General features: G+C 30.2%; 2 protein-coding genes across 4 annotated transcripts in view; one reads left to right on the top strand and one right to left on the bottom strand.

Moving 5' to 3' along the window:
- LOC143062581 (epithelial sodium channel subunit alpha-like) overlaps nucleotides 1–7,633 on the bottom strand; it is a 31,489-nt gene extending 23,856 nt beyond the window's left edge. Inside the window, exon 1 of the mRNA XM_076234244.1 lies at nucleotides 7,471–7,633. Within this exon, the coding sequence (XP_076090359.1) occupies nucleotides 7,471–7,605 (135 nt within the window). The 5' untranslated portion in view covers nucleotides 7,606–7,633. The remainder of the gene's footprint in view (nucleotides 1–7,470) is intronic.
- A 4,595-nt stretch (nucleotides 7,634–12,228) lies between these two features.
- The window catches only part of LOC143064947 (uncharacterized), a 29,497-nt gene continuing 13,731 nt past the window's right edge, over nucleotides 12,229–27,994 (top strand). The window contains exons 1-4 of one of the 3 annotated variants that reach the window (XM_076238180.1): nucleotides 12,229–12,309; nucleotides 25,347–25,519; nucleotides 26,122–26,223; nucleotides 27,000–27,098. In XM_076238180.1, coding sequence (XP_076094295.1) covers nucleotides 25,391–25,519; nucleotides 26,122–26,223; nucleotides 27,000–27,098 — 330 coding nt within the window. In that variant the 5' untranslated portion in view covers nucleotides 12,229–12,309; nucleotides 25,347–25,390. Of the gene's footprint in view, nucleotides 12,310–16,358; nucleotides 16,439–23,394; nucleotides 23,532–25,346; nucleotides 25,520–26,121; nucleotides 26,224–26,999; nucleotides 27,099–27,994 lie in introns of those variants that run through there. The other 2 variants (XM_076238182.1, XM_076238181.1) reach the window with 2 other exon arrangements.

Below are 27,994 nucleotides of genomic sequence, written 5' to 3'. Positions count from 1 at the left end.
CTTCTGGTACTTTAATAGAAAAAGGACGAGACGTTCTTTCACATAAATGTATATTATCCCATATGGAGGTGCAGATGGTATATTGCTGTTAAGATATGGAAAATAAGTGTCCCCTCTCCCATTTTTACACGGCGTATTTGTCAGAGTATGTACCTGCATATACAATTTATGAGTGTATTGCTGTTTACAACTCAATTCAAAACTGTTTGATTATATAACAAATACCCGAATCAAGATTTGTTTCGTCTTTGGTGTTCTAGAACTAAGATTTTGAACTAATATAAATGAAATGATTAATTCCTTTTCTGATCTATCGGTTTTTTATGTTGATGTCATGTATATACCAGCTGTCAAAAAGAAATTTAAGAGTTTCTTCCATATTCTACGCACCTCTTGCAGCCTAAATTTTATTTTGTATTTCAAAACGATGCTGTTTATTGAAGCTTGAAGTCGTTAACTGATCACGCATGTCGTAATCTTAAGTTGGAGTACATTGAACTGTGCATCACATTTAATCATTTGATGCAAACCTGCAATATCCAGATTACAGCATAGTAAGATCAAAGTTATTTTGTCATGTGTGAAATTAGAGATATAGCTATAATCATTTGTCGCTTTTGGCTTTAAAGATCAATTGATACAGAATATAATTATTTCATTGATTCATTCATTGCGTTTTGGGAGTTAATTCTTAGATTTATCTTTTAAAACATTGGAAAAGATTTCAATGTTTGCGACATTAATGCCTGAAGTACAACCACCGATTCTATTTACAGTATAGACGGACATGTCAATTTCTTATATTTAAATTACGTACTTAAAGCTTGCTGGTAGTATCCATGACAATCCGATAGGTATTTTTTATGTATGTACCTGTGTAAGTTTTGCCTATCATATCTATATTAAAGTTAAGTATTTTTAAACCTATTTTTATTATCCGTTATTCTGAATACGTAAAAACAGTGATATGGAGATGTGACAACTATTTATCAGAGTTCAAATAAAGGGAATAAAAGTTAATTATTCCACTGATATAAAATGAGAGCGTTTAGTTTCACCTCAAACCAGTCCTTTAGGGAATTTGATGAGCATAGCTCATTGTTTTTGTTGTCGGAGTTTAAATGATCTTTTACTCATAAGGTGATTTATATCTCGACATTTTGTATCGACCCTAGTCTATTGTTGAAGACATTTTATATTTGTTTCATCAAGGAAATTTTAATGGGGTTGAATAAGATAAAAAAAAAAACGACATCAATTACCAAATGTTGTGATACGAGTGTCGTGAAGATGAAAGCCAGTATCAAATACTGATATCCTCATTGTATCGGTAATGGACTGTTCGTGCTTGGCAATACCAAAAGAGAAGCTTGTTATTCGGTACTGACATTATTTTACCAATTCATTTTGTATGTAAATGTCAGGTAAGTACATATGTCATTTGACTAAAGCCAATATTGCAACGTCACCAATCAAAATTGACCCCAGGTTTTGTCTGTTTATTCAGAATCTTTTTTTATTTATATGCGGTCTGAAAAATGTCACCTGGTTTGCTATCCCAAACTTAGTTTTGCCCGGACATTTATATGTAAGTTGTTCTAGGCATTTAATGCACACAATACCGATTCTGTTGTGCTTCATTGTCATTTTTTGGGGACAAATTATAGTTCATCTGCAGTTACATACAATTTGTATACCCCCTAGGGTGAATTGCACACAGACTTTACTCCCATTACCAAAATTTCAATTTCTTTGATTGATGAATAAAACCTAGAAACCTACATTTTGAATATAACGGTTCAAACATCGAAATTGTAAAAGGTTTGAAATTTTCTTGCTGTACTTTTTCCAAGAAATTGAATTATTTCAACTCAAAATTTACACCTATAGCGGAAAATACAACATACGACATCAAACTCATATTCTTTATTTGTCAATTCTTGCCATTTTTGAATTTCCTGAGCATAAACGAACCTGGTCATAGCCTTTTTTCAAATCATAAAACAGAAATGTTTACAGCAATAACATTTTTTTTACAAATCAAAGCAAATTCTGTAGAAAAAATATCGAGAAAAACGCAATAAATAGATATGTGTGAGTGTTATTGAGACAACTCTCCATCCAAGTCTTTATTTGAAAAAAGTAAACCATAAAATGTAAATTTTTCGCCGTTTTTCGCATATATCAAATTAATTTATTTATATTTACTTTTACTTGATTGTACCTCTTGGATAATGAAGGTTCATTCATTGATATTGAGATGCAATTTAACGAGTTCTCAATGCATACAAAACTTCTCCAAAAATACCGGATCGTTGAGATATTTGCCCAGTTGTATTTATCAGTAAAAAATTGAAAACAACACGTTTTATAATTTCTTGCGCTTTTCTGGATTTACCTTCATCAGGAACGCTCAAAGCCAAACATTTGAAATTCGAAGATGTATAAATACCGAAACCGTTGAAGAGTTATATGTCAAAAATACCTAAAATAAATAGCCAAATTCATCTAAAGCCAACTTTGCGCGAGAGAGTTGAAATCTTAGTTTCCTAATAATTTCAAAATTTATAAACGGACAATTTTAGCAAAGATTGTTAAATCATGTCAGTACCGAAGTACTGACTACTGAACTGACGATACCGGGGAATGATAGTGCACCAGCAGTAAATGTATTGTTGATAAAAGAAATATTTAGACATTCTAAATCTTATCTGAATTTTGAGTGCACGATCGATATTTAGATAATTATTGCTATAAAAAAATCAGGTACCTTCCTCACAAATAAAAACAACAACAACACACACTCACACATACACAAAATGTCCATGCTATATACTAGTAACTAAAGAAAATTACTTACACTTGTTGACTTTGAAATCTTCCAGGCATCAATTATGACATGAGAATTTTTCCCTTTCATATTCGTTTTTTATTTCTTAAATATATCTTTATCTTTTAACATGCTTACACCCTTAAATACGGGAAAATTAATATTTGTAATTCAAAATCAATTAATTATTCGTTTAGTTCACACAATAAAATAAAATGATTGTGATACACGATTGGAAAAGGTTAATGGCTGTCATATTTATAATTAATTAGAGTAAAAACAATCAATTCATATCAAGAGATTGAATACCATATGAAATGAATACTCTTGGACTCAGTTGGATGCTTGTACTATGAAATGTATTATTTGTTTAAGGTCGAGCATGGATCAGGTTGAATTTTACTTTCAAAAAATTATCTTTCAATGAAATATTAATGAAATATTTAACAAATTTCTCATTCTATATGCATCGACAATTCCAGTGTTTTTCCTGGATTTCTTCAGTACTTCATTAACTTTAGAGTATTAAAAGCCATTATCAGATGAAGAAAGTATAATGCATTTTTCACTTAAAAACATTTGACACGCAGCATCTCGTGCACATTATTATGAAATTCTATTGAATAGTTAGACAGTTCAGAATTACAGATTTTATGTCTAAGAACTGTTTTGTTATAAAAGAAGTTTAATTTGCAAAGAAGATTTGAATTGGATTATCCCATTATGTCTGACGTAAAACAACGTTTGCACTACATACTGTAATTTTAAACCTTCTATCTTGCTTAGATATTCATTTACTTAAAATTTGATATTTATTATTAAATATTATTTTGTATATGTAAAGGATAATCTTGTCCTATGAAATATTGACCACAAAGCCAATATTTCATTACTTCATAAAATTTTGTCCATAAATAATGTTCAGAAAAGAACAAATGTTCAAAAACAGACAATATTTCATAGATTGATAGTTTGCCATTTTGTCTTGTTAAAGGGAGGTTATTCAATTTGCATATTGTGTATATTGAGAGAAGAGAGAAGATTTCAAAAATAAATTGTGTCACATGAAAAGGAGGTTTTTATTTTTGTCCATCTGATTAGTTAAGCCTTTTTCAACTGATTTTTATAGTTCGTTCTTATGTTGTACTGTTATACCACTGTCCCAGGTTAGGAGGAGGGTTGGGATCCCGCTAACATGTTTAACCCCACCACATTATTTATGTATGTGCCTGTCACAAGTCAGGGGCCTGTAATTCAATGGTTGTCGTTTGTTTATGTGTTACATATTTGTTTTTCGTTCATTTTTTTTTACATAAATAAGGCCGTTAGTTTTCTCGTTTAAATTGTTTTACATTGTCTTATCAGGGCCTCTTATTGCTGACTATGCGGTATGGGCTTTGCTCATTGTTGAAGGCCGTACGGTGACCTATAGTTGTTAATGTCTGTGTCATTTTGGTCTTTTGTGGATAGTTGTCTCATTGGCAATCATACCACATCTTCTTTTTTATATTATAAACAATGTTTTCACATGAAACATTATCCAAAAGAGGTGACAACATATCACGGACAAAGATATTATTTCATAATGAAACATTGGACCTTATATCTACAACAAATTTTTTTAGGATGTTGTAAGGATGTTTATCTAAATTGGCAAAGTTGTTGTAGGTGAGAGAATTGTAAAACGAAGATAGACATTACTTTGGAATTGATATGATGACAAAAAAATCACATTCTGTATTACATAAATGCTCAAACACTTTTACATTTGCCTAGTAAAAGTTTTGGGTGTTCTGTTTTTACTTTTTTTATTGATGCTTACAAACGTAAATTCATGTACACCCTATAGAATATGAAAATGTGTTTTAACACGTTTTAACACACTACACATTTGATAATGATTGAAGAAACAGACGTTGATCATAAAGTCATATAATTGCTTGTCAATGTTTGTTAACTTTTCAATATTTAAGAAATATGCTACTCAATGAATAATGAATGAGAAAGAAATACTGTAAAAATGGACAAACGCAAGCGAGGGATATTCATGTATTCGGAACAGCAACAACATAACTATTTGTATTTCAACGTTATTACTATTTAATGCAAGTCTTGACGTCGATTAGGAAAGATAGATAACATTTAACAATCCTAGGAGCACTTCCGAATAAAAATCTTGAAAAAAGACAATTTTAGCCTCCATTGCAGTGGAACTTTTTTGCGAAACTGTATGTTCTGTTTAGACTGATAGACTAAGATGACAACAGTTTTCATCACAGCTAACATGAATGTGTGAATTATCATCCAAAAATGTTAATCATTTCACATTGCCTGTCTATTTTTTCAAATGTGAGGGGGACGCACTTGTTTAACGGTGAATAACATAATGAAAACCCAGACTTTTTGTTTTGCCAGCGACAACCATCAACAGATTTCTTGACACAATTCAAAAGGTTTATCTAAAGCATGAAATAATCTACTGTCATTATGAATGGTATTTGGATCAATAAAGACCAGATGGACTTTTCTTTGATGGAAGTTGCCAATCTTTGAAGTAAACTTAGTTGTAAGCTATTATTTGGAATTGTATCGACTGACTGAAACTATAACAACCTCCAACTTTTTCGAGTTGCAAGAAAACAAAATTAATAAAAGTATTTATAGTAATCGTTTACCTCCTTGAAATAGCGAAGAGTTCAAAACGTAAAATAATAGAACCAGCAAAATGGAGTATGGGAATAAGTCTAGTATTTAGTAATAAATGACAGAGGTGATACGATGTTTATTATGTTGCCAATAACAAAAAAAGGAAAAAAAATAGAATAAAAAGTAATATACGAAATCAAAAGCAAGAAAATAATAAAATCCGACATTATTTGACCAGTATTTGATGAACAATTCTATGTTTCCACTGATCAATTGTAATTGATAACGTTTCGACATACCCGTCCTTTTTTCATTATGTATTATATTTTGGGATTTAAAAAAAGTAGCATTATAGAGTGTGTTTATCTAAAGACCTGTTTGTTATTATAATGTGTTTTGTTGTTGGGAAGAGTGTGCTATAGTATACTTTAACATTGGTTTTTAAGACATCATTTAAAAAAAAAATGGCTCCAATTGGTATATGTGAAGATACGCCACGACAAACTCATCTAACCTCACCCAAAGGTTTGATATATTTTATATTCCTTTCCCTTTAATGTACTTGAGTAACTCTGTCATTTGTTGTCATTTAAAAATAGTTGAAATATCATGATTCAGAACTGCTGCTGCAGATTTTTTTTAACGTCTGCAAAAAAATAAGAAGAAAAATTCGATGCTAAAAGTAGGTAAATGTACATATAACATTACAATCTTTAATTGAAAACACGTATTCTACGTCTGAAAAAATAAATGCAAAAAGAAACAAAAATGATGTGACGAAAAAAATGCTTATTCCTCCCATTTCTGCTATTTGGTTTGCTGTTTGTAATTCACAGATCAAGGATATTTATTGTCTTTATGCCTAGGGACATCCACAATGTAGATGACACCTGTGTCGTGAGTTGTCAAAGAAGTAATCATTTTTTATTATTTATTTGCATTTTAAATTGCAACCTTATTTTGCAAAAAAAAATATTTTTTGCTTTTAAATTTTTTAAAGAGTAAAATTAAGTGCTTTGAAATACTTACTTTTACCTGCTATAAATTAATAATTGTTAAAACAAAATCTATTGTATTTTGTTAGTAGGCAAAGGTTTTTATTAAGTGTTGGCATAGGTTGAAGACACTAGTCGAGTTGTTGTCTCTTTGACACATTTCCCATTTCCATTCTCAATTTTAATTTCTAGTATTCAGTTAATCGTTCAAAAGTTTGTTATCTATTCATTAAGGAAAGAAATCAAAAACAAAATACACTGACAAATGGTATATACTTCAAGAAAATTTGAATGGGTGCTTTTTTCAAACCGCGAAAATTGTCGATAAAAAATTTAATAAGGCCTTTTCCTGATTGTTGTTGTTTTTAGAAGTCCCTCTTATATAGATAAATGGAACTAAATGAGTTATTTCTTTATGAAAAGATAAATACCGAAAATAGTGATAAAAAACGAATCCTCTCTAGACAGTCAATGTGCTGCATTGGATGTCCCTTTAGTGGAATCATTTTCTTATATGAGGGTTAAGACGTATGCAATTCTATTATCAAAATGTATGTTACTCTTATATTTAAACGTTATCTTTACTTTCGGTTGGATCAAAGTTGGCATATTACATCCGGGAGAACAATACAATTTAGTAAGATTTTTAAAACAAACATTTACAGCAGATATAAGTGAAGCAAGAAACGAATTAGCAGACATATCATATCACGGAAAAGTTGCTCTCATGTAAAAGGTAAGTTAATCGTATTCCAACGTAAAAATGATACCTTGAAAAATGTATCTTTTACCTAGCAATTAATTCCAAAGGATTAATTTTTCCCGCTCGATGTAGCAACAATATGTGCCAAAACATGCAATATACTATATACGAATCTGTTCATGGCTGTATTCAACTTTGTGTATAAACTTACTAAGTAACCATTGTACCATGATATGTGGTTCGGCGGTGTGACACTTTACCATAATACATTATCAAATGAAATACATGTACTTTACCTTTTTTGTTGATTCATTAGTTGATCCATTTTTAATAGGAACATCAAATAAAGGTTTGTCAAAAGTATCAGCTCCTGCATGCATAGGAATATTCACAGATGACAGTTTTCTGACGATTATCTTCTGCAAAGTCATTTTAGTCACGACGTCGTATATAGTTGTTTTCGAGGCGAATGTACTTACAGAAAATGTGATTTATTGTAAAATAAATCTATCAATATTTATGAAAGTGAAGCCTTACAGCCATGATCTTAGTGTAGTTGGTAATCATGGTAATAGATAGTTAATACTGAAATATTAATCAAATACTTTTGTTTAGACTTCCACAAATGCCTTCTGATATACTCATTCAAAGTAACAATTAACCTAAGTGACACTGAATCTTTCGGGTAATATGATATAAAATCATATTTATAACGGTCGCTAATGACATGTAAATGCGAAAGAAGGACAGGTAACCTATTGAAAACAAATATGTCAACAGAAAAATATTTATATGATATAATTCTGAGAAAGGATTTTTAACTAACCCATTACAAGATCAAATTTGCTGCAACAATATAAAGGAATAAACATAACTACAATGACTTTGTTTCATCGTCAAGAGAGTGATTCACTGAAAATATTATTTTCTGTAATATCTGTCAACCAGGATCAAGAACACATCAATTTATACATGCCAACCAATGAAATTCCTTGAAAATATTTAAGATAATTAAACAAATTATGAAATGGTGGTAATTGAAACGAAGTATCACAATATTGTTTTTTTTATCATACAAAGATTTGAATACGTTTCACAAAGATTTCGGGTTGAAATCTTTCATGTTTTAAAGCATCCGGGTAGGACCAGCAGTGATTTTATTGCAACTCAATATGATGGTACACATCATAACTTATCGGATTACTTTGAATTGTCTTCCCTGCCTTCCAGATAAGAGAGATATTACATAGAAATAGTATACAACGATTTTGTATTGAAATAATGAAAAACACAAATATAATGAAAATATTTTTGTAAAATAAAATCAGCACTTTGGGGACAAAGATCGAGAAACACGAAGCTTAAAAAAAATGGGTTAGATCTTAGGTTCTCCGAATGACTAAGTATAGATCCTTCTTCACATTTGGAATCCATCCTGTTTAAGATTACCATTATACTGTTTTATATCAATTTTTAAAAAGATATTCCTTGCTGGAAATATATATTTCCGAAATAATCAGTTGCCTATAAATGAGTTTTCTCATTCCCCCGCTTCTATGAACATCATTTTGTCCCAATCTTTTTAGTATTTTACAATTAGTTATAATGAATTACAAAACATATTTATTGGCAACTTAAAATAACGTATTTGGGTAACTTAAAAATCTAGTAATACTTTACATTACTAAATTAATACAGGATTGCAGTATTTAGGCCTTTCCACCTGATTGTAAGTACTTTATTAATCTTGGCATAATGCGCACACGTTTAGTGCAATTCTGTAATAATATTTAATAATATAACGAATCCTGATTAACTAAAGATTCCTTACATGTCAACCTCGTGCATACTTTTAAGGTTAAACAAATATTACTCCAATTACAGCATAATCACATTCAAAATCTTCATTTTTGCGTATAATTATCTTCTAAACAAATTGATTTTCCAATTTATGTCACGCTTTTTATAAAATTGTTTCTCGGTAAATATAGATGTCGATTTAGTGTTATTATCAGTGTGATATAGTACAATCAATTGAACATAAAACACAATTTTGCTTCTAAATGGAAAGAGGTTATATTTTTAAGAAGTATGTATTCAATGAATTGTGTTTTATCGAATAGAAAAATGGATAAAAAAATACATAATTCAATAAGACATCAAAAATTTTAAAAAGCAAAGGCAAACAGAAGGATTGAGTATCTGAGAAAAAAATACTATACTCAATCCTTCTGTTTGCCATTGCTTTTTAAAATTTTCGATGTTTCGTGGTTTGGGATCATAATTTTGAAAAATCATCATATAAGCGTTTAAAAAGAGAATTGGTCGTTTTTTTTATTTTGTTCTTTTATCATGACATTGTTTTTTTACTTGAGTTTTTATATATCCCTTCGGTATCACTCGCCTTTCTTTTTAATAGATTCAAAGCAATTACGGGCTTTTTTTCTTGTTAATGCTTCAAATTTTCCACTTTGTGTTCTTAGGTCGACGTTCCTTTCTAGTTCATCAATTACCCTCTCTTTGTCTGAATAAAATATTTTGATTCTGCTTTAGGTAAAGGTAACGCATGAAAGTTGAATGTTCGTTTGGTTAGGAAAATGTAAATTTATATCATTTTTTTTGTCAAGTTTGTCATCGGAATTATCAACTTGTTCTTCCACACCCGTTTGAATTGATATTGTTTAGACATACATAATTATTGATGAAAAACTCATTTCAGTTATCTACCTTCTCTTAGGAAAATATTTGATACAGACATCTTCTTGTGTTAGATGATTGCATTTCAATTTTAATTCCCCAAAAAGTTATTCAGTTTAAGGTTTATACAATAGCGTAAGATAAAGTTTGAAATCTGTATTTTATATGCTTTTGTACTTATATTTCACTTTTGGACTGACAGTATGAAAAAGTTATTCAAATTTTCTCCCTTTTCTAAAGAAAATGTTTGATAGAGACAGTATCTGATAATGAATTGATTTTTGTTAAAGGATTCAATATGCTTAATTAAAATTCCCCATAAGCACTCAACGTACGGTTTTATATACGTAGCGTAAGAGAATGTTTTAATTCTGTATTTTATATAATACTATATTCAATTTAATATTTGACCTAATGACGGACGATATTGAAAAGGGAGAAATACTCTAATCCTAAACAAGCACTGCCTTATGGGTGACTTGGGAATAGTCAAAGGCTATGGAAGTTAATCCAAACTGAAAATCCGGGTAGATGGAACTCGTTATCAACAGCAATCGTCTAAGGGATGGAAAACCCCTACAGAACAACCCGACCCTTCACGTAGAAGGTTTAGCTTAGGGCCAACACCCCTAACTTGTAAAAAAATATTATGTTACAGAAACGACTACAGAAGAAACCCTCTTATGTAGTCGCCCTATGTCCCCCTTGGGACGAAGTGGATTAAGTAAGTCAAACAAGCACTAACTAATTAAAACATAAAGTTGTAAAAGAGTTTATACATATTGTACTTTTATTTGTCTGTTTGATTTTTTCTAAGCCTTGGTGTTGTCAGTTTATTTTCGATCTATGAGTTTGAATGTCCCTCTAGTATCTCTCGTCTCTCTTTTACGCCAGTACTTTTACCATTATACGGATCCATCATTATACTATAATTTGTTTTGAATTGAAATTGAACTATCGCTTAAATCTGTTTAGAAATTTAAATACAGTATATGTATGCAAAAAGATATATCTGTTGCAAAAAGTAAAATAACAAAATATCAAACTTCGAGGAAAATTCAAACGGAAAGTCCTTCATCAAATGGCAAAATTAAAAGCTCAAACACATGTTGATGGATAATAACTCTCATATTTTTGACTTGACACACTTATTTTTCTCATGTAAAAAGTGGAGAATGAAATCTGTTTTTTTAGCTAAATTAAATTATCTTACAGTAAGTTTTGTACAAAATTCTTTACACTATCAAGTCGTTATATTGGGACACCTCCAAACATTTTTTTTAATTATTTAATATCCAAGGAGGGTTATGAATTAATTGAAATTGCAAGCTGTTTGTCCTAATTATAAAAGTACCAAGTATAATAAAAGTAAATACACTAAATAATGAGTATGAGCATCTGACAAGTTTTCCAGGTTTGATAACAATAATATGTAGTTATACTTAGCAATAACAACCTTTTTAAAAGTTGTAACGCCATAGAATATTTTTTCCAAAAATTACCTATCTGCATGTACGTCTGTGGATATCAAAATAATTCGAGAGTGGTTTGAGCACATCAAAAGTTTCATTATTTGAAGAAGAAGGGAAAAACCAAGGATCATAGTGATTCAATGTGGTTCATATGCAGGCTATGTTGTATGTACTTTGCTTATTGTTGAAGGCCGTACAAAGACCTGTGTCATTTGGTCTCTTTTGAAGAGTTGTCACATTGGCAATCATACCACATCTTCTTTTTTTATATGTCATTACTCTTGATCAGTTTGAATACTAATCAATCTTTGACATGAATAAAAGGAGATGCAGAGTATACTTCAACGCTTGTTTTAATATAAACATAAAATACATAGGTAAATAAAAACGTAACGCCCTATAAAGGAACTACAAACAACTGTCACACAAGAGGGAGGCTTAGCTATCAATAAAAGCATCTATTTTAACTTCAAATTTTAAAATAAAATTTAAAAAAATTAAAAATAACCATTTTTAATTCACCGTGGTTTTTTTTTTAGGACATTGTCTGTACCAAGTCACGAATAAATAGATGTAAACTGTTATATTTCAGTAAATTTTCTTTTGGTCGAGGTGTTTCTGTCCTAATTGACTTTAATAACGACTACATTGTATGTTCGTCGTTTGTTTTAATAACTCTTATTTAAAAGCTAGTATTGACAATACTGAATATGTATGTGGTACAATTACATCAACGGTGCCAATTATGTCGACCCATTTCCGAGAAAAATTTAAAAAATGTATTATTAGTTTTAACACATCAAAACAACAATTTAAATGACACATAAATTATTATCTTTATCGATATGATCTGGTGAACTACAAAGTTCTAACAAAACATTAAAGTTTACCTTTTTTTTTGGCAAAGGATTATATGACAAGTATATAATTAGACGTTAAGTTTAAATGCAGATATGAAGTCTGAAGGTAGGTTGTTGCATCTTTATACTTGTATAATTTATATAATATCATTTCCATTCTCAATTTTATATTAAACGACTGAAATATATTCTATTCACACATATAGTATCATATTTATAAATTGATTTAAGATTATAAAACGATTTCATCTTAATGCGTTATCGTTGGAATTGTAGATATTATATTACAAAACTTCCATTTTCGTATTGCGCATAACATGCACCAGTCCACCCCTAGAGTAGACAATAATACTTCGTATAACAAAGAACGGATTTGTTTTACCTATAACGACACATTGCGAAACTAAACCATGAAATATTTAAATCATTATTGTAATGTAAGAAGAATAATCCGAAAATGGAATATTGTTTTTGTCGAATATCTTCGTTTTAATTGTATGAACGATTTAACTAAAATAATAATAAAAACAATGTTTTTTTTTAATTTTAAGAATAGTAGATTACGTATCTATCAACTGAAAGTAAAGAAGTTTACATATATATAATCGTTCAATTTTATTTTATATATTTGTAGACATCATATCATTAACCTGCAGTCAGATTGCGTGATGTTTTTCGTTTTGAAGTTAAGGGAATTCCGTAAAGTTACATTGTCAATTTCAGAATATGAAAGTTTATACGAACGCCCCTGTTCCAACTCTTCATATGAAGGTATAAAACATTCTATTGAAAAATTAATCCAAAGACCTGTAATCATCAAATCATTGTAATGAAAATGTACAAAACAATGAAAAATAATTTAAAAAAAGTGAAACAAATGCATTTCAAAAATTGATAAAATCTATCCATTTAACAACGTTTGGACGTATCAATGCTACCTTTTCAATTGTTTCGGTTTAATACGCATGTTATACTTGCAAATAAAATTTCATAAAAATCTTAAATGCAGTCAAAATTATTTCGTGTACTTTGACTTGATATTAGAAATTTCAAATACTTTAACAATGAACAAACCTAATGGGATGGGTATTTACCAACCAATGAATTTGAACTTTAAATAGCACACATTTTCTGCATAAAGAAATGTTTGTTGTGTACCAAATCAGGAATATGACAGTTGATTCCTATATCTTCTGATGCGTTTTTGCTTTTGATTTTTGCCATTTGATGAGGAACTTTCCGATTTAAATTTGTTTTGGAGTTTCGGTCCAAATCTATTTCCTGTCTGGTTATGAAAAGTGATATGAAGTTTTAATTTTAAAGTTACATATATCATTGCATGATGACGTCAAATAAAAAAAAGTATTACGGTATTTCTTCGATTGTATAATGAAATAGCATTGAATGAGGTTGTTAAATTTGATGTACACTTCTTTGTGATTCTTTGTTACGTTTTTGTTTTTTTGTGATGATAACACAATGTTGAATGTTGTACCCTATTGTTACATTTATACCTATTGTGCCTGTTTGTTTTGTTCACGCATCGTTGTCAACATAATGGAATATGATGCGACTGTCATACAAGTGAGAGATTTAGCTAGATATAAAACCAAGTTCAATCCACCATTTTCTACATAAGGAAATGCCTGTATCAATTCCAGAATATGACAATTGCTATCTATTCGTTTGATGTGTTTCAGCTTTTGATTTTGCCATTTGATAAGGGACTTTACTGTTTTTATTGTCCTCGGAGTTCAGAATTATTAGGATTTTACCTTTTGCACAAAACTGATTCCATTATTCTACATTATACGTGATCATTCGTTATAATGTGATCTATTTGTGTTATTTATTTAGTTTGATTGTAAAACGAGAGGACTTGATTTCTAACCACTGTTATAAGAACTATATTTTTTCTTTATATAAAATAAAAAATGTTTGTCAGTATTTATCTCTTGATAAAAATGAAATAAAGAAAGCACATTTTATTTTTATGTAGCGTCATTCAGACTCGTATTTCTGTAATTATGGAGGAGGGGGAATCCCAAGATTGTAGATTATGACTACCACTAACGTTTTCCATGATAACGCCAGATATTTACTTGTGAGATAAGTTTTTTTCTGTGATAAATACCATCTATTAACTTGATAGGTCCATTTTACAAACTGTAAGGGATTCTTAGGAATGAAAAATTTTGTACAATTACATTATACACAAAAAACAATTGAATACTAATTTAAATGTAATAAAAGAGACGGGCATTGGGTTGATAACAGGTTTAAAAGTTCGTCAGATTAAATCTTAATGATTTAAGTCTTTTGTCATGTAACATAAGAGTCGTGTTTAACATATGTTACATCCTATTGATATTTAATTATACAACATCAATTACATTTCTTTGTAATTAAAATCATTTGTCTATAAAATAAATGTTTATCGTAAATGAACTGATTGTATTTATTATCATAAGATTTTGTATTCAAATAGGATATTATTTCTAACGGAGATTTATCTCTTTAAAATAGTAAAGCTAGTCTGCAGAGAACACCACCTAACAAATTGCACCTATTTTGGCAGGTTTGATTTCACCTAGATATATCCTTATTTACAATATTGTTACACCAATTTAATCTTGAATTCATCTTGAATCATAGAAAAATTGGTTTGAACACACCGCAAAACGATCCATGGTTCAGTAATGAGGAGTTCCCAAATTGCATCCTTGCTTAAATTCACATCCTTAAAAATGATGTTTTGTTTATTTTCTTTAAATATTTAGAACGATTTGACATAAGTTCATGCTTACAATTCATTTTAAAGAAATGGGTGCTTTAAACATATTTTATTTGCTCATTTTAAAAAAATGACTTTTTGTGGACTTCACATGGTGATTAGGTCGACAATTGTATCCATTTCATATGTTTCCTTTTGTGCTCCCTTTTCATTTCAAAAACTGTTGATTGCACTGTTGTATATGATATACCACAATTTAATATTTTGTATCTTAACTATCATGTCACCTCATTTTAGCATAATTTTATATGTTCATTTTTGCATTTATTTCTTCTGCTACAATTTTCTTCATTTACATTGTTGGTTAAGAAGTCATCTTTTGAAATTTTTAATATTGGTTGCATAGTTATTGTATTATTTCCATTTTCCTATTAACTTTGTTATACTGCCACTATTCGTGAACGGATGGGTTTTCTTCTAAGTGCTAGAGGAGGATATGGTTTAATTTCTATTTTACAACTAAGCTGTAAACGTACTGATTTACATACATATTCTATTATAAACTACAGTTTTGTAACTTTAATTCAATCTCAATTTTGATTTTTGTGTTTTTAATGCCTCTTTTAAGCACCGCTTTTGGGCTATTTATCGGCGGTCAGTTTTTATTGTTGGAGGAATCCTGAGTGCCAGGAGAAAACAAAAGACCTTTTAAAAATAGGAAAAGTGACAATCCTAGTCAATTAAGATTGGAGTCGAATGCACCCGCACGAGCGGGTTCGAATTCACAACCTCAGTGTTGAATGGCTAGTAGCTACTTAGACCACTCGTCCACCGTAGCCTCTATTTTTGATTTAAAATTTACCATACTATGTAGGTATAGAAAAATACTGTAATCCAAAATATGTGTGAAACTGGTTAAACACAAATGTTAATTGTCAGGAACAGTAATGCTAATACATTTGTTTGTTAAAAAGTCCGTTTACAATATGATACTTCGACAAAGCGCTTAAATCGTTCATTAATTCATTTATGAAAACAGTCTTTCACTACATTATTATTATTTGTATTTGATTACAATATTGAATTACATTTAAAGTTAAATTACAATACATATAAATCAGTTTGAATGAGGATAATCTACTATAAATGAAATTGTCATATAAAAATAAGTCTTTATTTCCTTAATTTATTGACTCCTTAAAATTTTACATTTTTAAAGTCTATAAATTAAAATAAATTGTTTAACTATTGGGAAAATATTTTCAGAATGCATATACAATGGCTCATACATTTTCTAAGAAAAACCGAAATAATAGTCCTCTTTACAAACAAAATTAAAATGACAAATAAGTTAGAAATTGTATTGGTTTGTTATGGTCAGGTGATCGACGCAGGTTTTTTCTTACAAAGCATCAACATTATACCTTTGTTAGCTTTGAAAAAGGTTTTGAATCCGTTTATATATAAGTATACAATTAGACGACATGTTTAACCACTGAAGGTATGTTGTTGATATTTTGTACTTGTCTATTCAATAGTCTTATATACAAATAGTCATAATATATTAAATGGACACATGATAGTCTTCATTGAATAAGTATTATATAAAATTATCAATCTGCTAAGACAACCGTTGAAATTGTAGCAATCTAACATCAAATGAAATCTGTATCTAGAGAAATAAAAGTTAACAGATGAATAATAAACTCATCATAGATACCAGGATTAAAATTTTATATTTACGCCAGACGCGCGTTTCGTCTACTAAAGACTCATCAGTGACGCTCGAATCAAAACATATTTTAAAAGGCCAAAGAAAGTACGAAGTTGAAGAGCATAATTTTCCCCTGACTACAACAAACTATTTATAAACCTGAATGCCTTTATGCTGGGCTGGAGTTACCTGCGGAAACAAATCGCCCACCTGTTAATATTGAAAGTCTTAATGAGAAAAGATGGAAAACATTTTAAACCGAAAATTCAGAATGTTTGTTCAAAATAAGGATTAACCTATGAGTGTTATGAATAATTCAACAATTTTTACGCTAAGTCTATAGAAAATTTGCAATAAATTATATTTGATATCAACACAAAAGTGGTTTTTTTTTTACGTTAACCATAACGTGAGGCTGCTCATCAGTGCAAGTTAAATTATTAGTGTCTCCGACAGATATTTTCTTACTTTTGTACCTTTGAGAAAATCCCTTGTTTCTGATCGCATTTTATGTTTATTAGCGATTCTAACAAGTAAAAGTAAAATAGCAAAAATATGGAACTACAAGAAAAGTTCTATATAAAATAGCAAAATCAAGATCTCAACCAAATCAAACGAATGGAAAACAACTATTATGCTCCTGAATATGTACATTCATTTCAGTATATATAAAATACCGGTAGTACAATAAACCTGGATTGGATTATTGTTCTTCTGTGTAATTGCTTCAAATTTTTTTAACTTTGATTTCCTCGGTCTGTTTATTCTTTAGTTTTCTATGTTGTGTCATGTGTACTATTGTTTGTCTGTTTGTCATTTTCATTTTTAGCCATAGCGTTGTCGGTTTATTTTCGATTTATGAGTTTAATTGTCCCTCTGGTATCTTTCGTCCTTCTTTTATAAGTTTCCTATATTGCGGAATTTACTGTCAGGAATCCTATTTTTTCAAAACTTGCTAAATACACTGAAGAAAATAGATTTTTTCATATTTTGTATTTTTATTTTCATGTTGCTCAATTTTAGGATAATTTTTATGTCAATATTCGCATTGAATTCATTTTTTTATGCTTCACATACCGCTAGTCACACGGTAATATACCATTTTTACTTGAAAAGTATTTGTATTAATGTCTTTTATCCACAACTGTTTTGAGAGTGACATTTTTCGTGAAAGGACTTCATTTTTAGACTTATACCTCGTATTTACATTCACATTTATCTGAATACTTGAATCTAGACAAACGAGACGATTTTAATTTTGAAATTTTCCTCACTTTAGTAGCAATATAGAACCTACACCTGCATATGGGATATACATTTCCCATCTCATTCGGTATTCAAGAGCTTGCAGCTCCAACTCAGATTTTGTGAAACGTCACCAGTGTCTGAGTAGAAAGTTGATGAACCAGGGATATGTCAGAGAACGCCTTGTTCTTCTAATAAAAAAAATCATTGGAAGGTACCAAGATCTTATTGATAAATATTCCATATAACAATCACAAATAATACACGGTTATCTTGAAAATAAAGATTATGGGTGTTGATGTTTTATTCAACTTAATAACGTGTTATAGTATTCTTTTGTTTGTTTTTGATGAATTTTACTTTTACTGTTTAATCTTTGTTGTCGATATCCATTTGACGTGACTCTGTACTTTACCATATCGTCATTGCGCAATTGTTCTATGATAATTTTTGTATTCTTGTCTTTCCTTTTTCTTATATGCTTTGTATAAATTCCTTTTTGTCTTTTTTTGATACATATGACGTTGCTCTGTACATCCCGTCATAATGTTATTGTGCTATTGTAAATTTCTGTATTCTTTTCTTTCAATTTTGCTAATGTGATTGGTCTGAATGCCTGCTTGTGCTTGTTTGTTACATACTGGTTATGTGTTTATAGTGATTAAGGTTATAACACAATGTAGACTGCTGTATCCCATCTTTTGACACGATTGCCTATTATGTCTGTTTGCTTTGTTCACAAATCGTTGTCAATATAATAAAATTTGTTGCAACTGTCATACAAGTGAGAGAGGTTTAGCTAGCTATAAAACTACCTTTATCTACATAAGAAAATGTCTGTTCCAAGTCAGGAATGTGACAGTTGTTCTCCATTCGTTTGATGTGTTTGAGCTTTTGATTTTGTCATTTGATTAGGGACTTTTCATTTCGAATTTTCCTCGGAGTTCAGTATTTTTGTGATTTTCCTTTTTTCAGGTTGACGAGATGTACAAAAGTTAAATTGGATTTTACAAACAAAGCGCTAAATAGGGGTATCACCAGCTCAATAGTATGATATGATTTATAACTAATCTTTTTAATGTGTCGTTTTTAGATTTAGAAATCATCCAAAAACTTCAACTCCCTCAGCATACTTGGCCTAATATGTTTTTTGCTATTATATTTAGGTCTTTTTAGGTCATATAGATCTTAAATTGTTTTGGTTCTTATACACCCTCGCGTTCAAATGACTGACTTTGAGTATTCTTGACGAGCTAAACTCAGGAAAGCGCTTCGGATGTATATAATATATTAGATGCTGTTTTCATTTTTAAACTTACGTTTTGAATTTCAGTGTGAATTTGTATATGTGTATGCTTTTATAATCATACTTGATTTTTGACGTAAGAATTTAAAATTGGAAAATAATATTACAATCACAAATAAGCACAGAACTAATTAAAACAAAATTGTATAGTAAAACGAACATTAACACGCACTTTTTTGTTCAGAAAACCCTTAAACAGTAATCTATTTCTACTTTTAAAAGGCCCTTAATAACATTGTCATTTGTTAAATATCAAAATTGAAATATGTTACATAATGTAAGTCGTGTAAAAACACATATATTAGTTTAGATAAAAATATTGCGAATGAAATCATCTTACAGAAATAAATATTCTCTGAAAAATCCAGCCATCATGGAAAAGAACATAAAAACATTTTTGTTATTGAGTGTAAACACATTGCAAAAAATGATTTATTTTTATAAAGGACGTATCTTATGCGTCATGTAGAGAGACTACCACGTTTTTGGAACATCGAATAGCCATAACGATAACTCTAGGAGTATACTTTGTTTAGGCAAACAATTGTTTGCATTCTTATTTTACGTCCTTCATCCTGGTTGACAACTACCTTGCTGAAAGGAACTTTTATATTTATTGATAATTTGTATTTGTTCTAAACTTGCGTGCAATATTTATAAAAGGAACATTGATCAAACAGTATTCAAGCAATTCAATTTTTAAATATTATAAGGACTACTGCAAGGTGTAGGTCATCATCATGTCACACCAGGGACTATGAAATTAAATTAATTTAAAAAAAGATCATAAGTATTTGGAAATTGTTTGGTTCTTAACCATAAAATGTTTAATACATTAATCTTAAACATTTAGTAAAAGTTATAATTACAAAATTTCATTTGTGCCTGTGTATTCAGATTTAAATGCACCCTTTCACACATTTATGAATGCGACTTGGTATACTTTTACATGAAATATGTATCACTGATAACTATGTTGAATTTGTCGCAGTTATAAGCGTGTCCTTCTTTCCTCGTTTATTCGAAAGCAACTGATCACAGGTTAATTAATGAATTGTCTGTAATAGTTATCCCACGAGAACGCGGTTTGTCAGTGTAAGATCACTCCGATGGCCGGAGGATAACTATTTTACATCCCAGCTGATTAAGATTAGACGAAAAACCATTTACAATTCATAAAATCTAGTTTAGAACGCCACACAACCATTATAATATACTTTAAATATTACTGTATAATGAATACCTTTATGACCCACCGAACACGATGAATAGATATAAAACAACCCGCCCCACTGGTCAATCGGCCCACACTAGATCGCCACTTTATAAAAGAATCGACCCACACTTGTTAACCGACTCATTCCACTTTTGGAAAAAGTGTAAAATCAAATTAAACAATCAATCTGACAACTTACTTTTTAACGAAAAGGGTTTAAACCCCACCGAGTAAAGGTCTACCAACTCGTCTCACTTATAAAAAAATCTTTCTTCTTTTAAGTATGTTAAATAACTGATAGTGGGTATCCAGTCGTCCTGGTGTAGTGGCATGTGTCGTGGGTTGATATGCTAAAGGTCTTGAGTTCGAATCCCAGCATAAACACTGGATTTTTTCTACGTAAATTTTAAAAGATAGTCTTTTCCGTATAATTAATTATAAGTTTTACAGTGGATTTGACATTCCCGCCAAAATGTTAAAGAACAAAGGAAAGCATGCAAAACAAGAACTCAAACTGGGGTGATCTGGTAGGGGTGTCCTGTTAGAACAAAAGAGCTGGGATGTAATGAACAATATAACGGGTGCCAAAATTGGAGTAGGTGGTACTTGCCATGTCTGACCACCAATTAAACCTAGTTTGTTATTGACATTTAGTTGTCAATTATGAGTGTACCATGTAGGGAGATGAAATGTTTTTATATATTATAACTTTAGTTGGTCATGGATTTTTCTGTCACTCGTGCCTTCAATATTGGCTCCTTGATGTCTTTTCCATATTTTTCTATTTTAGGAAGACACTTATGTTGCTATACTAATGGAAGTATATTGTTTAAACTTTACTAAGAAAAAATGGACAATATAGTTTTCCTTGTAACACTTATGGAACAAGTTTTTTAAAAATATTTTAAATGACAAATAAACAAGGCCTTGTATTGATGTGATATGGTCTGGTGATCGAGGAAGGTTTTCTTCACAAGCTTCAAACGTTTACCTTTGTTGTTTTCGGCGAATTTGTATACTAGTATACATTAGTATAGAAAGGCGAGATTTACAGTATTGAAGTTTGAAGGTTTGTTGTTGCTACTTTTACATGTTTCATTTATTTAATAGTATTCATTAAGAAATTGAATGGTCTTAATTAACACAGGTACAATCCTTTCTTTATAAATATAGCAAAGATAGTAATACCAATCAAAACAGAATTCAAAGATCTAATTGCAGTGTTGAACTGATTACCTTTTAGAATAAATGTATTTAAAGGATCAACAAGTTAACCAAAATTGACTTTTTAATTTCCGGTAAACTACATCTTCATGAATATAAGGATGTGCTATCTTGTTTGAAATAAGTTTTTTTCAGATACTAAACTTTAAAAAAGAAATCTTGATATCTATGGAAGAATTTAGTAAAAGTTTTTCCCAGTTATAAAAATAAACCAAAAGGAGCAAAAATGATCTCTTTTGTCACATTTTAGTGTAGAGTTTCCCGTGTAAAACTAAACTGAAATAATTAAATCAAGGAATGGACAGTTATCACCGTTTTAATATGATGTATTTAAAGTAAGTTACTTTGGGTAAATTTCGGCAGTATTTTTCTTAGAAAACTATTGATTTTTTAACGACATTTATTGATCAAGATATCGGAAAGTGTTGTTGAAAGAAACAATTAAGAAACTAAGGTTTCAACTCCCTCATGCAAAGTTGACTTAAGATGAATTTGGCGATTTATTTTGGGTATTTTTGTCATATAGCTTTTCAACGGTACTTATACATCCTCGGATTTCAAATGTTTGGCTTTGAGCGTTCCTGATGAAGGTAGATCCAGAAATGCGCTGCTGACGCATGTAATTATTAAACGTGTTGTTTCAATTTTTTACATCGCTGGGTCGATACCTCTGCTGGTGGACTATCAGCCCCAGAGGGTATCATCAGCTTCGGTACTGACATGATTTAACAAACCTTTCTAAAATTGGCCGTTTATAAATTTTGATATTATAAAGAAACTAAGGTTTAAACTCCCACAGGCAATGTTGACTTGAGATGAATTTGGCTATGCAATTTAGGTTTTTCTTTCTTTCATATAGCTCATCAACTGTTTCGGTACTGAGAAAAAAAAACTGTGATTCATAACAGTTTACGAACAAGTTCGTTATTAAAGTGGGTTGAATTAGTGTCCATATGAATAACTACAACCTACATTAGTTTTCTCGTTTGAATTGTTTTACATTTGTGATTTCGGGGACTTTTATAGCTGACTATGCAGTGACGGCTTTGCTCATTGTTACAGTCCGTACTGTGACATATAGCTATTAATTCAGTCTCTTGTTAAGAGTGGTCTCATTGGCAATCATACCATATCTTCTTTTTCATAATTAAATTTTCATAGACAAAATTTAGAGCTTAAATCATCTGATTATACTTCCAGTAAGTATCTAACATATGCATCTTTCTCATTGGAGAAGAAGGCATTATTAAAGTTGCAGCAAATATTTTTGTTTTCACATTAACCAAACGACCATTTCATTAAATAGGAAAAAAAATGAGTGGAAGTGTAGTGGATCAAAGAGTTTAGTCTCGAAATCTCGTCAAATTAAATATTGACGTTCTGACGTAGACAAACAAAAGTGCATTAACATAGGAACGTATTTCGCGCTATATTCACGACATGTACCATGTAAGGAGATTTAATGTTTTTATATATTATTACTTTAGTTGGTCATGGATTTTTCTGTCATTCGTGCCTTCAATAATGGCTCCTTGATGTCTTTTCCATATTTTTCTATTTTGTGGAAGACACTTATGTTGCTATACTTATGGAAGTATATTGTTTAAAATTTTAAATGGCTGTGGCATTTACTAAGAAAAACTAGACAATATAATTTACTCAGAAAAAACTGAACAATATAGTTTTCCTTGTAACACTTATGGAACAAGTTTTTTAAAAATATTTTAAATGACAAATAAACAAGGCCTTGTATTGATGTGATATGGTCTGGTGATCGAGGAAGGTTTTCTTCACAAGCTTCAAACGTTTACCTTTGTTGTTTTCGGCGAATTTGTATACTAGTATACATTAGTATAGAAAGGCGAGATTTACAGTATTGAAGTTTGAAGGTTTGTTGTGGCTACTTTTACATGTTTCATTTATCAGTATTTATTAAGAAATTGAATGGTCTTAATTAACACATGTACACTCCTTTCTTTATAAATATAGCAAAAATAGTAATACCAATCAAAACAGAATTCAAAGATCTAATTGCATTGTTGAACTGATTACCTTTTAGAATAAATGTATTTAAAGGATCAACAAGTTAACCAAACTTGATTTTTAATTTCCGGTAAACTACATCTTCATAAATATAAGGATGTGCTATCTTGTTTGAAATAAGTTTTTTTCAGGTACTAAACCTTAAAAAAAGAAATCTCGATATCTATGGAAGAATTTAGTAAAAGTTTTTCCCAGTTATAAAAATAAACCAAAAGGAGCAAAAATGGTCTCTTTTGTCACATTTAAGGGTAGAGTTTCCCGTGTAAAACTAAACTGAAATAACTAAATCCAGGAATGGACAGTTATCACCGTTTTAATATGATGTATTTAAAGTAAGTGACTTTGGGTAAATTTCGGCAGTATTTTTTAGAAAACTATTGATTTTTTAACGAAATTTATTATCAAGATATCGGAAAGTGTTGTTGAATGAAACAATTAAGAAACGAAGGTTTCAAACTCCCTCAGGCAAAAGTTTCAACTCCCTTAGGCAAAGTTGACTTAAGATGAATTTGGCTATTTATTTTAGGTATTTATATAGCTTTTCAACGGTACTTATACATACTCGGATTTCAAATGTTTGACTTTGAGCGTTCCTGATGAAGGTAAATCCAGAAATGCGCTGCTGACGCATGTAGTTATTAAACGTGTTGTTTCAATTTTTTTACATCACTGGGTCGATACCTCTGCTGGTGGACTATCAGCCCCAGAGGGTATCATCAGCTTCGGTACTGACATGATTTAACAAACCTTTCTAAAATTGGCCGTTTATAAATTTTGATATTATTAAGAAACTAAGGTTTAAACTCCCACAGGCAATGTTGACTTAAGATGAATTTGGCTATTCAATTTAGTTTTTTTTTTGTCATATAGCTCATCAACTGTTTCGGTACTTATACATCCTCGGATTTCAACGCATGAAATTTTTAAACGTGTTATTTCAATTTTTTAATGCAATTTCGACGGGTTTTTACTAAGTTTGATAAAAATAAAACTGTGATTCATGACAGTATAAGAACAAGTTTGTTATTAAAGTGGGTTGAATTAGTGCCCATATGAATAACTACAACCTACGTTAGTTTTCTCGTTTGAATTGTTTTACATTTGTGATTTCGGGGACTTTTATAGCTGACTATGCGGTGATGGCTTTGATCATTGTTACAGGCCGTACTGTGACATATAGCTATTAATTAGGTCTCTTGCTTAGAGTAGTCTCATTGGCAATCATACCATATCTTCTTTTTTATAATTAAATTTTCATAGACAAAATTTAGAGCTTAAATCATCTGATTACAGTTCCAGTAAGTATCTAACATATGTACCTTTCTCATTGGAGAAGAAGGCATTATTAAAGTTGCAGCAAATATATTTGTTTTCAAATTAACCAAACGACCATTTCATTAGATAGGAAAAAATTGAGTAGAAGTGTAGTGTAATTAGATCAAAGAGTTAAGTCTCGAAACCTCGTCAAATTAAATAATATAGTGCTTTGAAGTTATCTATTGTTAGAACTTCTAGTTTTTAATCTCATATTCGTACATATATAGATTTCTTAATTCAAAATATCATTGCCATGAATCCTTTTTTTGTTTAAAAACAATATGTGTCCTTGAACTATTTAATCATTGTCCACATCTGCTGATAAGAACTTTCCATTTTTACAGATATCAAAGAGAAACAAAGGAATAGTATATATATGACCTAAACTATGGCTACGGAAATAGCTTCGACTGAGAACAAAGCAAACAGACCTAAATCGAAATTCTCTTCCAAGGTTTTCCCGGCTAAAACTACTAAAGAAGAAGAAATATCTATTCTACAAGATGACAATCAAGAGGTTAGTTGTATGCAGTCAATTGCTTAGCTTAAGTATATTTATAAAATGCAAGATAATAAATGTTTAATGCAAAATTAATTTGTAAAAAGATTTGATGTTTAAGCAAAAAATCCGTATTAATTGGTTCCATTCGATAAAGGAAAACATACTATTTATTTAAACGCTTTGTGTGCTTTCAACTTCTCTGTGGATGTATTTCAAGGGAGCAAAATTATATTAGTGAAAAAAGAGGCGTGTGAATTTTTGAGATGCTAATGAAATCAGAACGGGACATATTATCGTTATAGTATACACCTTACAGTATGTTAATCATGTGCAAACAGAAAAACAAGTAACCGATGTTGTATATATCACTTCATTATATAAGTGTGTTTTATTGTTTGGCCTTTTTAACTTTTAACATCACTGATGAGTCTTTTGTAGATGTAACGGAAGTCTGTCGCAAATACTAAATTTCAATCCTGGTATCTATGATGAGTTAACTAAAGATTAATCTATACTACAACAGCAATGCTTCAATTGTATTTTGATCTAATTTCTATGTAATACTTTACTCCTATCTAATTTTGACATAATGATATTGAAAAATGTTTCACTTTCAGGACAATAAGGGTTTTGCACTCATGTTTGCCACTAAGAACAAAAAGAAACAAGCAGCTTTAAAACTCATGGAGAGTGGTGCCGATATACACTTTCTTGATCAAGTAATATATTTACACGATGTTATTTTATGTATGAACATACTTTCTTGAATTGTTTTAAAATAGAAAAACGAAGTTGTCTATCCTGGTGATAAACCATACCTTTATTGCTTAAAGATCACACCAGCGTTCATTCAGTGGGCTTAAAAATATTGTAAATATATTTCATGTTTTAAAATTGTATTCCTATATTTCATAGCTCACGTTGTATTTGAAATTAGTTTAATATCGTTAACTGTTATTTTTGGGTCCCTGTTTGGTTAATATTTGGAAATGAGTGTTTCTGATGAAGGTAAAAGAAGGAAAACGTTCCGACCGCCTAAAATTCATGAAGTGGTATACATGTTTTTATATATTTCCTATACATTATGTTATAGAGTTTTTTTTCAATTAAAAAAATAATCAGTAATGTAAGACATTATCATTACCTATGATAAACAAATAATATACATATTAGGTCATAGTTGTTTTAAATGGTCTACTTCAAACATTGTTCTTTTATTTTGAATAATGCTTTACTGTATTCCCTTGTGAATTGTTAATGCGGTAATGCCTTGTACTTAGAGTACTGTCCTGTCGATTTTAATTGGTTAAACGTTAATCAGTTACAATTCAGTCGATGCATCTATATGACAATCCTTGTATAAGAAACCATGTATTTATTAACTGCTTGACGTATAAATATGTTTACACAATTTAAAAAAAAAAATGTTTATTTACATTATCGTAAAGATGTTAGACTAATTATGCATATCTGCCTCCGATATTCTGTATTTCAGACAAAATGTAATGTATTACACTATGCAGCCGGAGCAGGGTATGATGGTTTGATTTTAAAACTTCTTTCCAAAGGTATCAGTGTTAACTTACAGGATTGTGTAAGTATTTCGTACATTCAATAAATTTCGTATACTTAAAAATTCAATGACTAATTATGTAATTAGTTTTAAAAAACATGTACACACATACTTCTAATTTTAGAACAATGTCAAATCATCAATTACATGTACTTGCAACGAATTTTATAATCGGGTATGACGGAAGAAGCAGCCAATAATGTAGAGGTTGTAAGACAAAAACAACCCAACACAACTATACATACATTTTTGGTTATAATATCATAAATTTTTCTTCATTCATGACCTTACTCTTTACAGTTGACCAAATAGCAATCAAGACCCTTTGGGGGCATTTGGCTGTGTTTTGCTCTTTGTTCGGGTTGTCTTTTTGGCGCTTTCCTATTTTCATTTTCAATGTTAATCATGCAATTGCCTTATCTTAGCTTTTGTTTTCTTCCTAATATTTGAAAATTTCTATTTTGTACACGCTACCTTAACTACACAAATATCGTCATTAATGATTATTAGACTATCTAAACTAAACTACCGCACAGTCTTATCAAATAAAACGGTCCTGTTGTTTGATGAGCTTTTTTAATCAAATGATTCTGATTGCTAATGTGTTTGTTGCGAATCATTAAAAGCCGTCCTCTATATTGAAATTAGTTAATACGCTAGGTATACTGAACGGATCTGTGGCGTAAGAATAAGTCTGGTATTTTGTTTATTTCGTGATCGACAACATATATCATATATGGAGGTTTCGGAAATACAGTTTATCAAAAGGTTATCATTATTTTCATTTAATGCAAATATTACTCACTGTTGGTTGGTATCAAACTTATAAGTCATAGCAAACTAAGTACGCCATGACAAAAAACAAAACAAAAATCACACAAAAAACAATACAACTCAATATAGAAACTAAACACTGA

The sequence above is a fragment of the Mytilus galloprovincialis genome, chromosome 2 (assembly GCF_965363235.1).
Source record: "Mytilus galloprovincialis chromosome 2, xbMytGall1.hap1.1, whole genome shotgun sequence".
In the NCBI taxonomy this organism is placed as follows: Eukaryota; Metazoa; Mollusca; class Bivalvia; order Mytilida; family Mytilidae; genus Mytilus; species Mytilus galloprovincialis.
The sequence above is the reverse complement of the archived record's forward strand: the minus strand, read 5'-3'. Positions and strand labels throughout refer to the sequence as shown.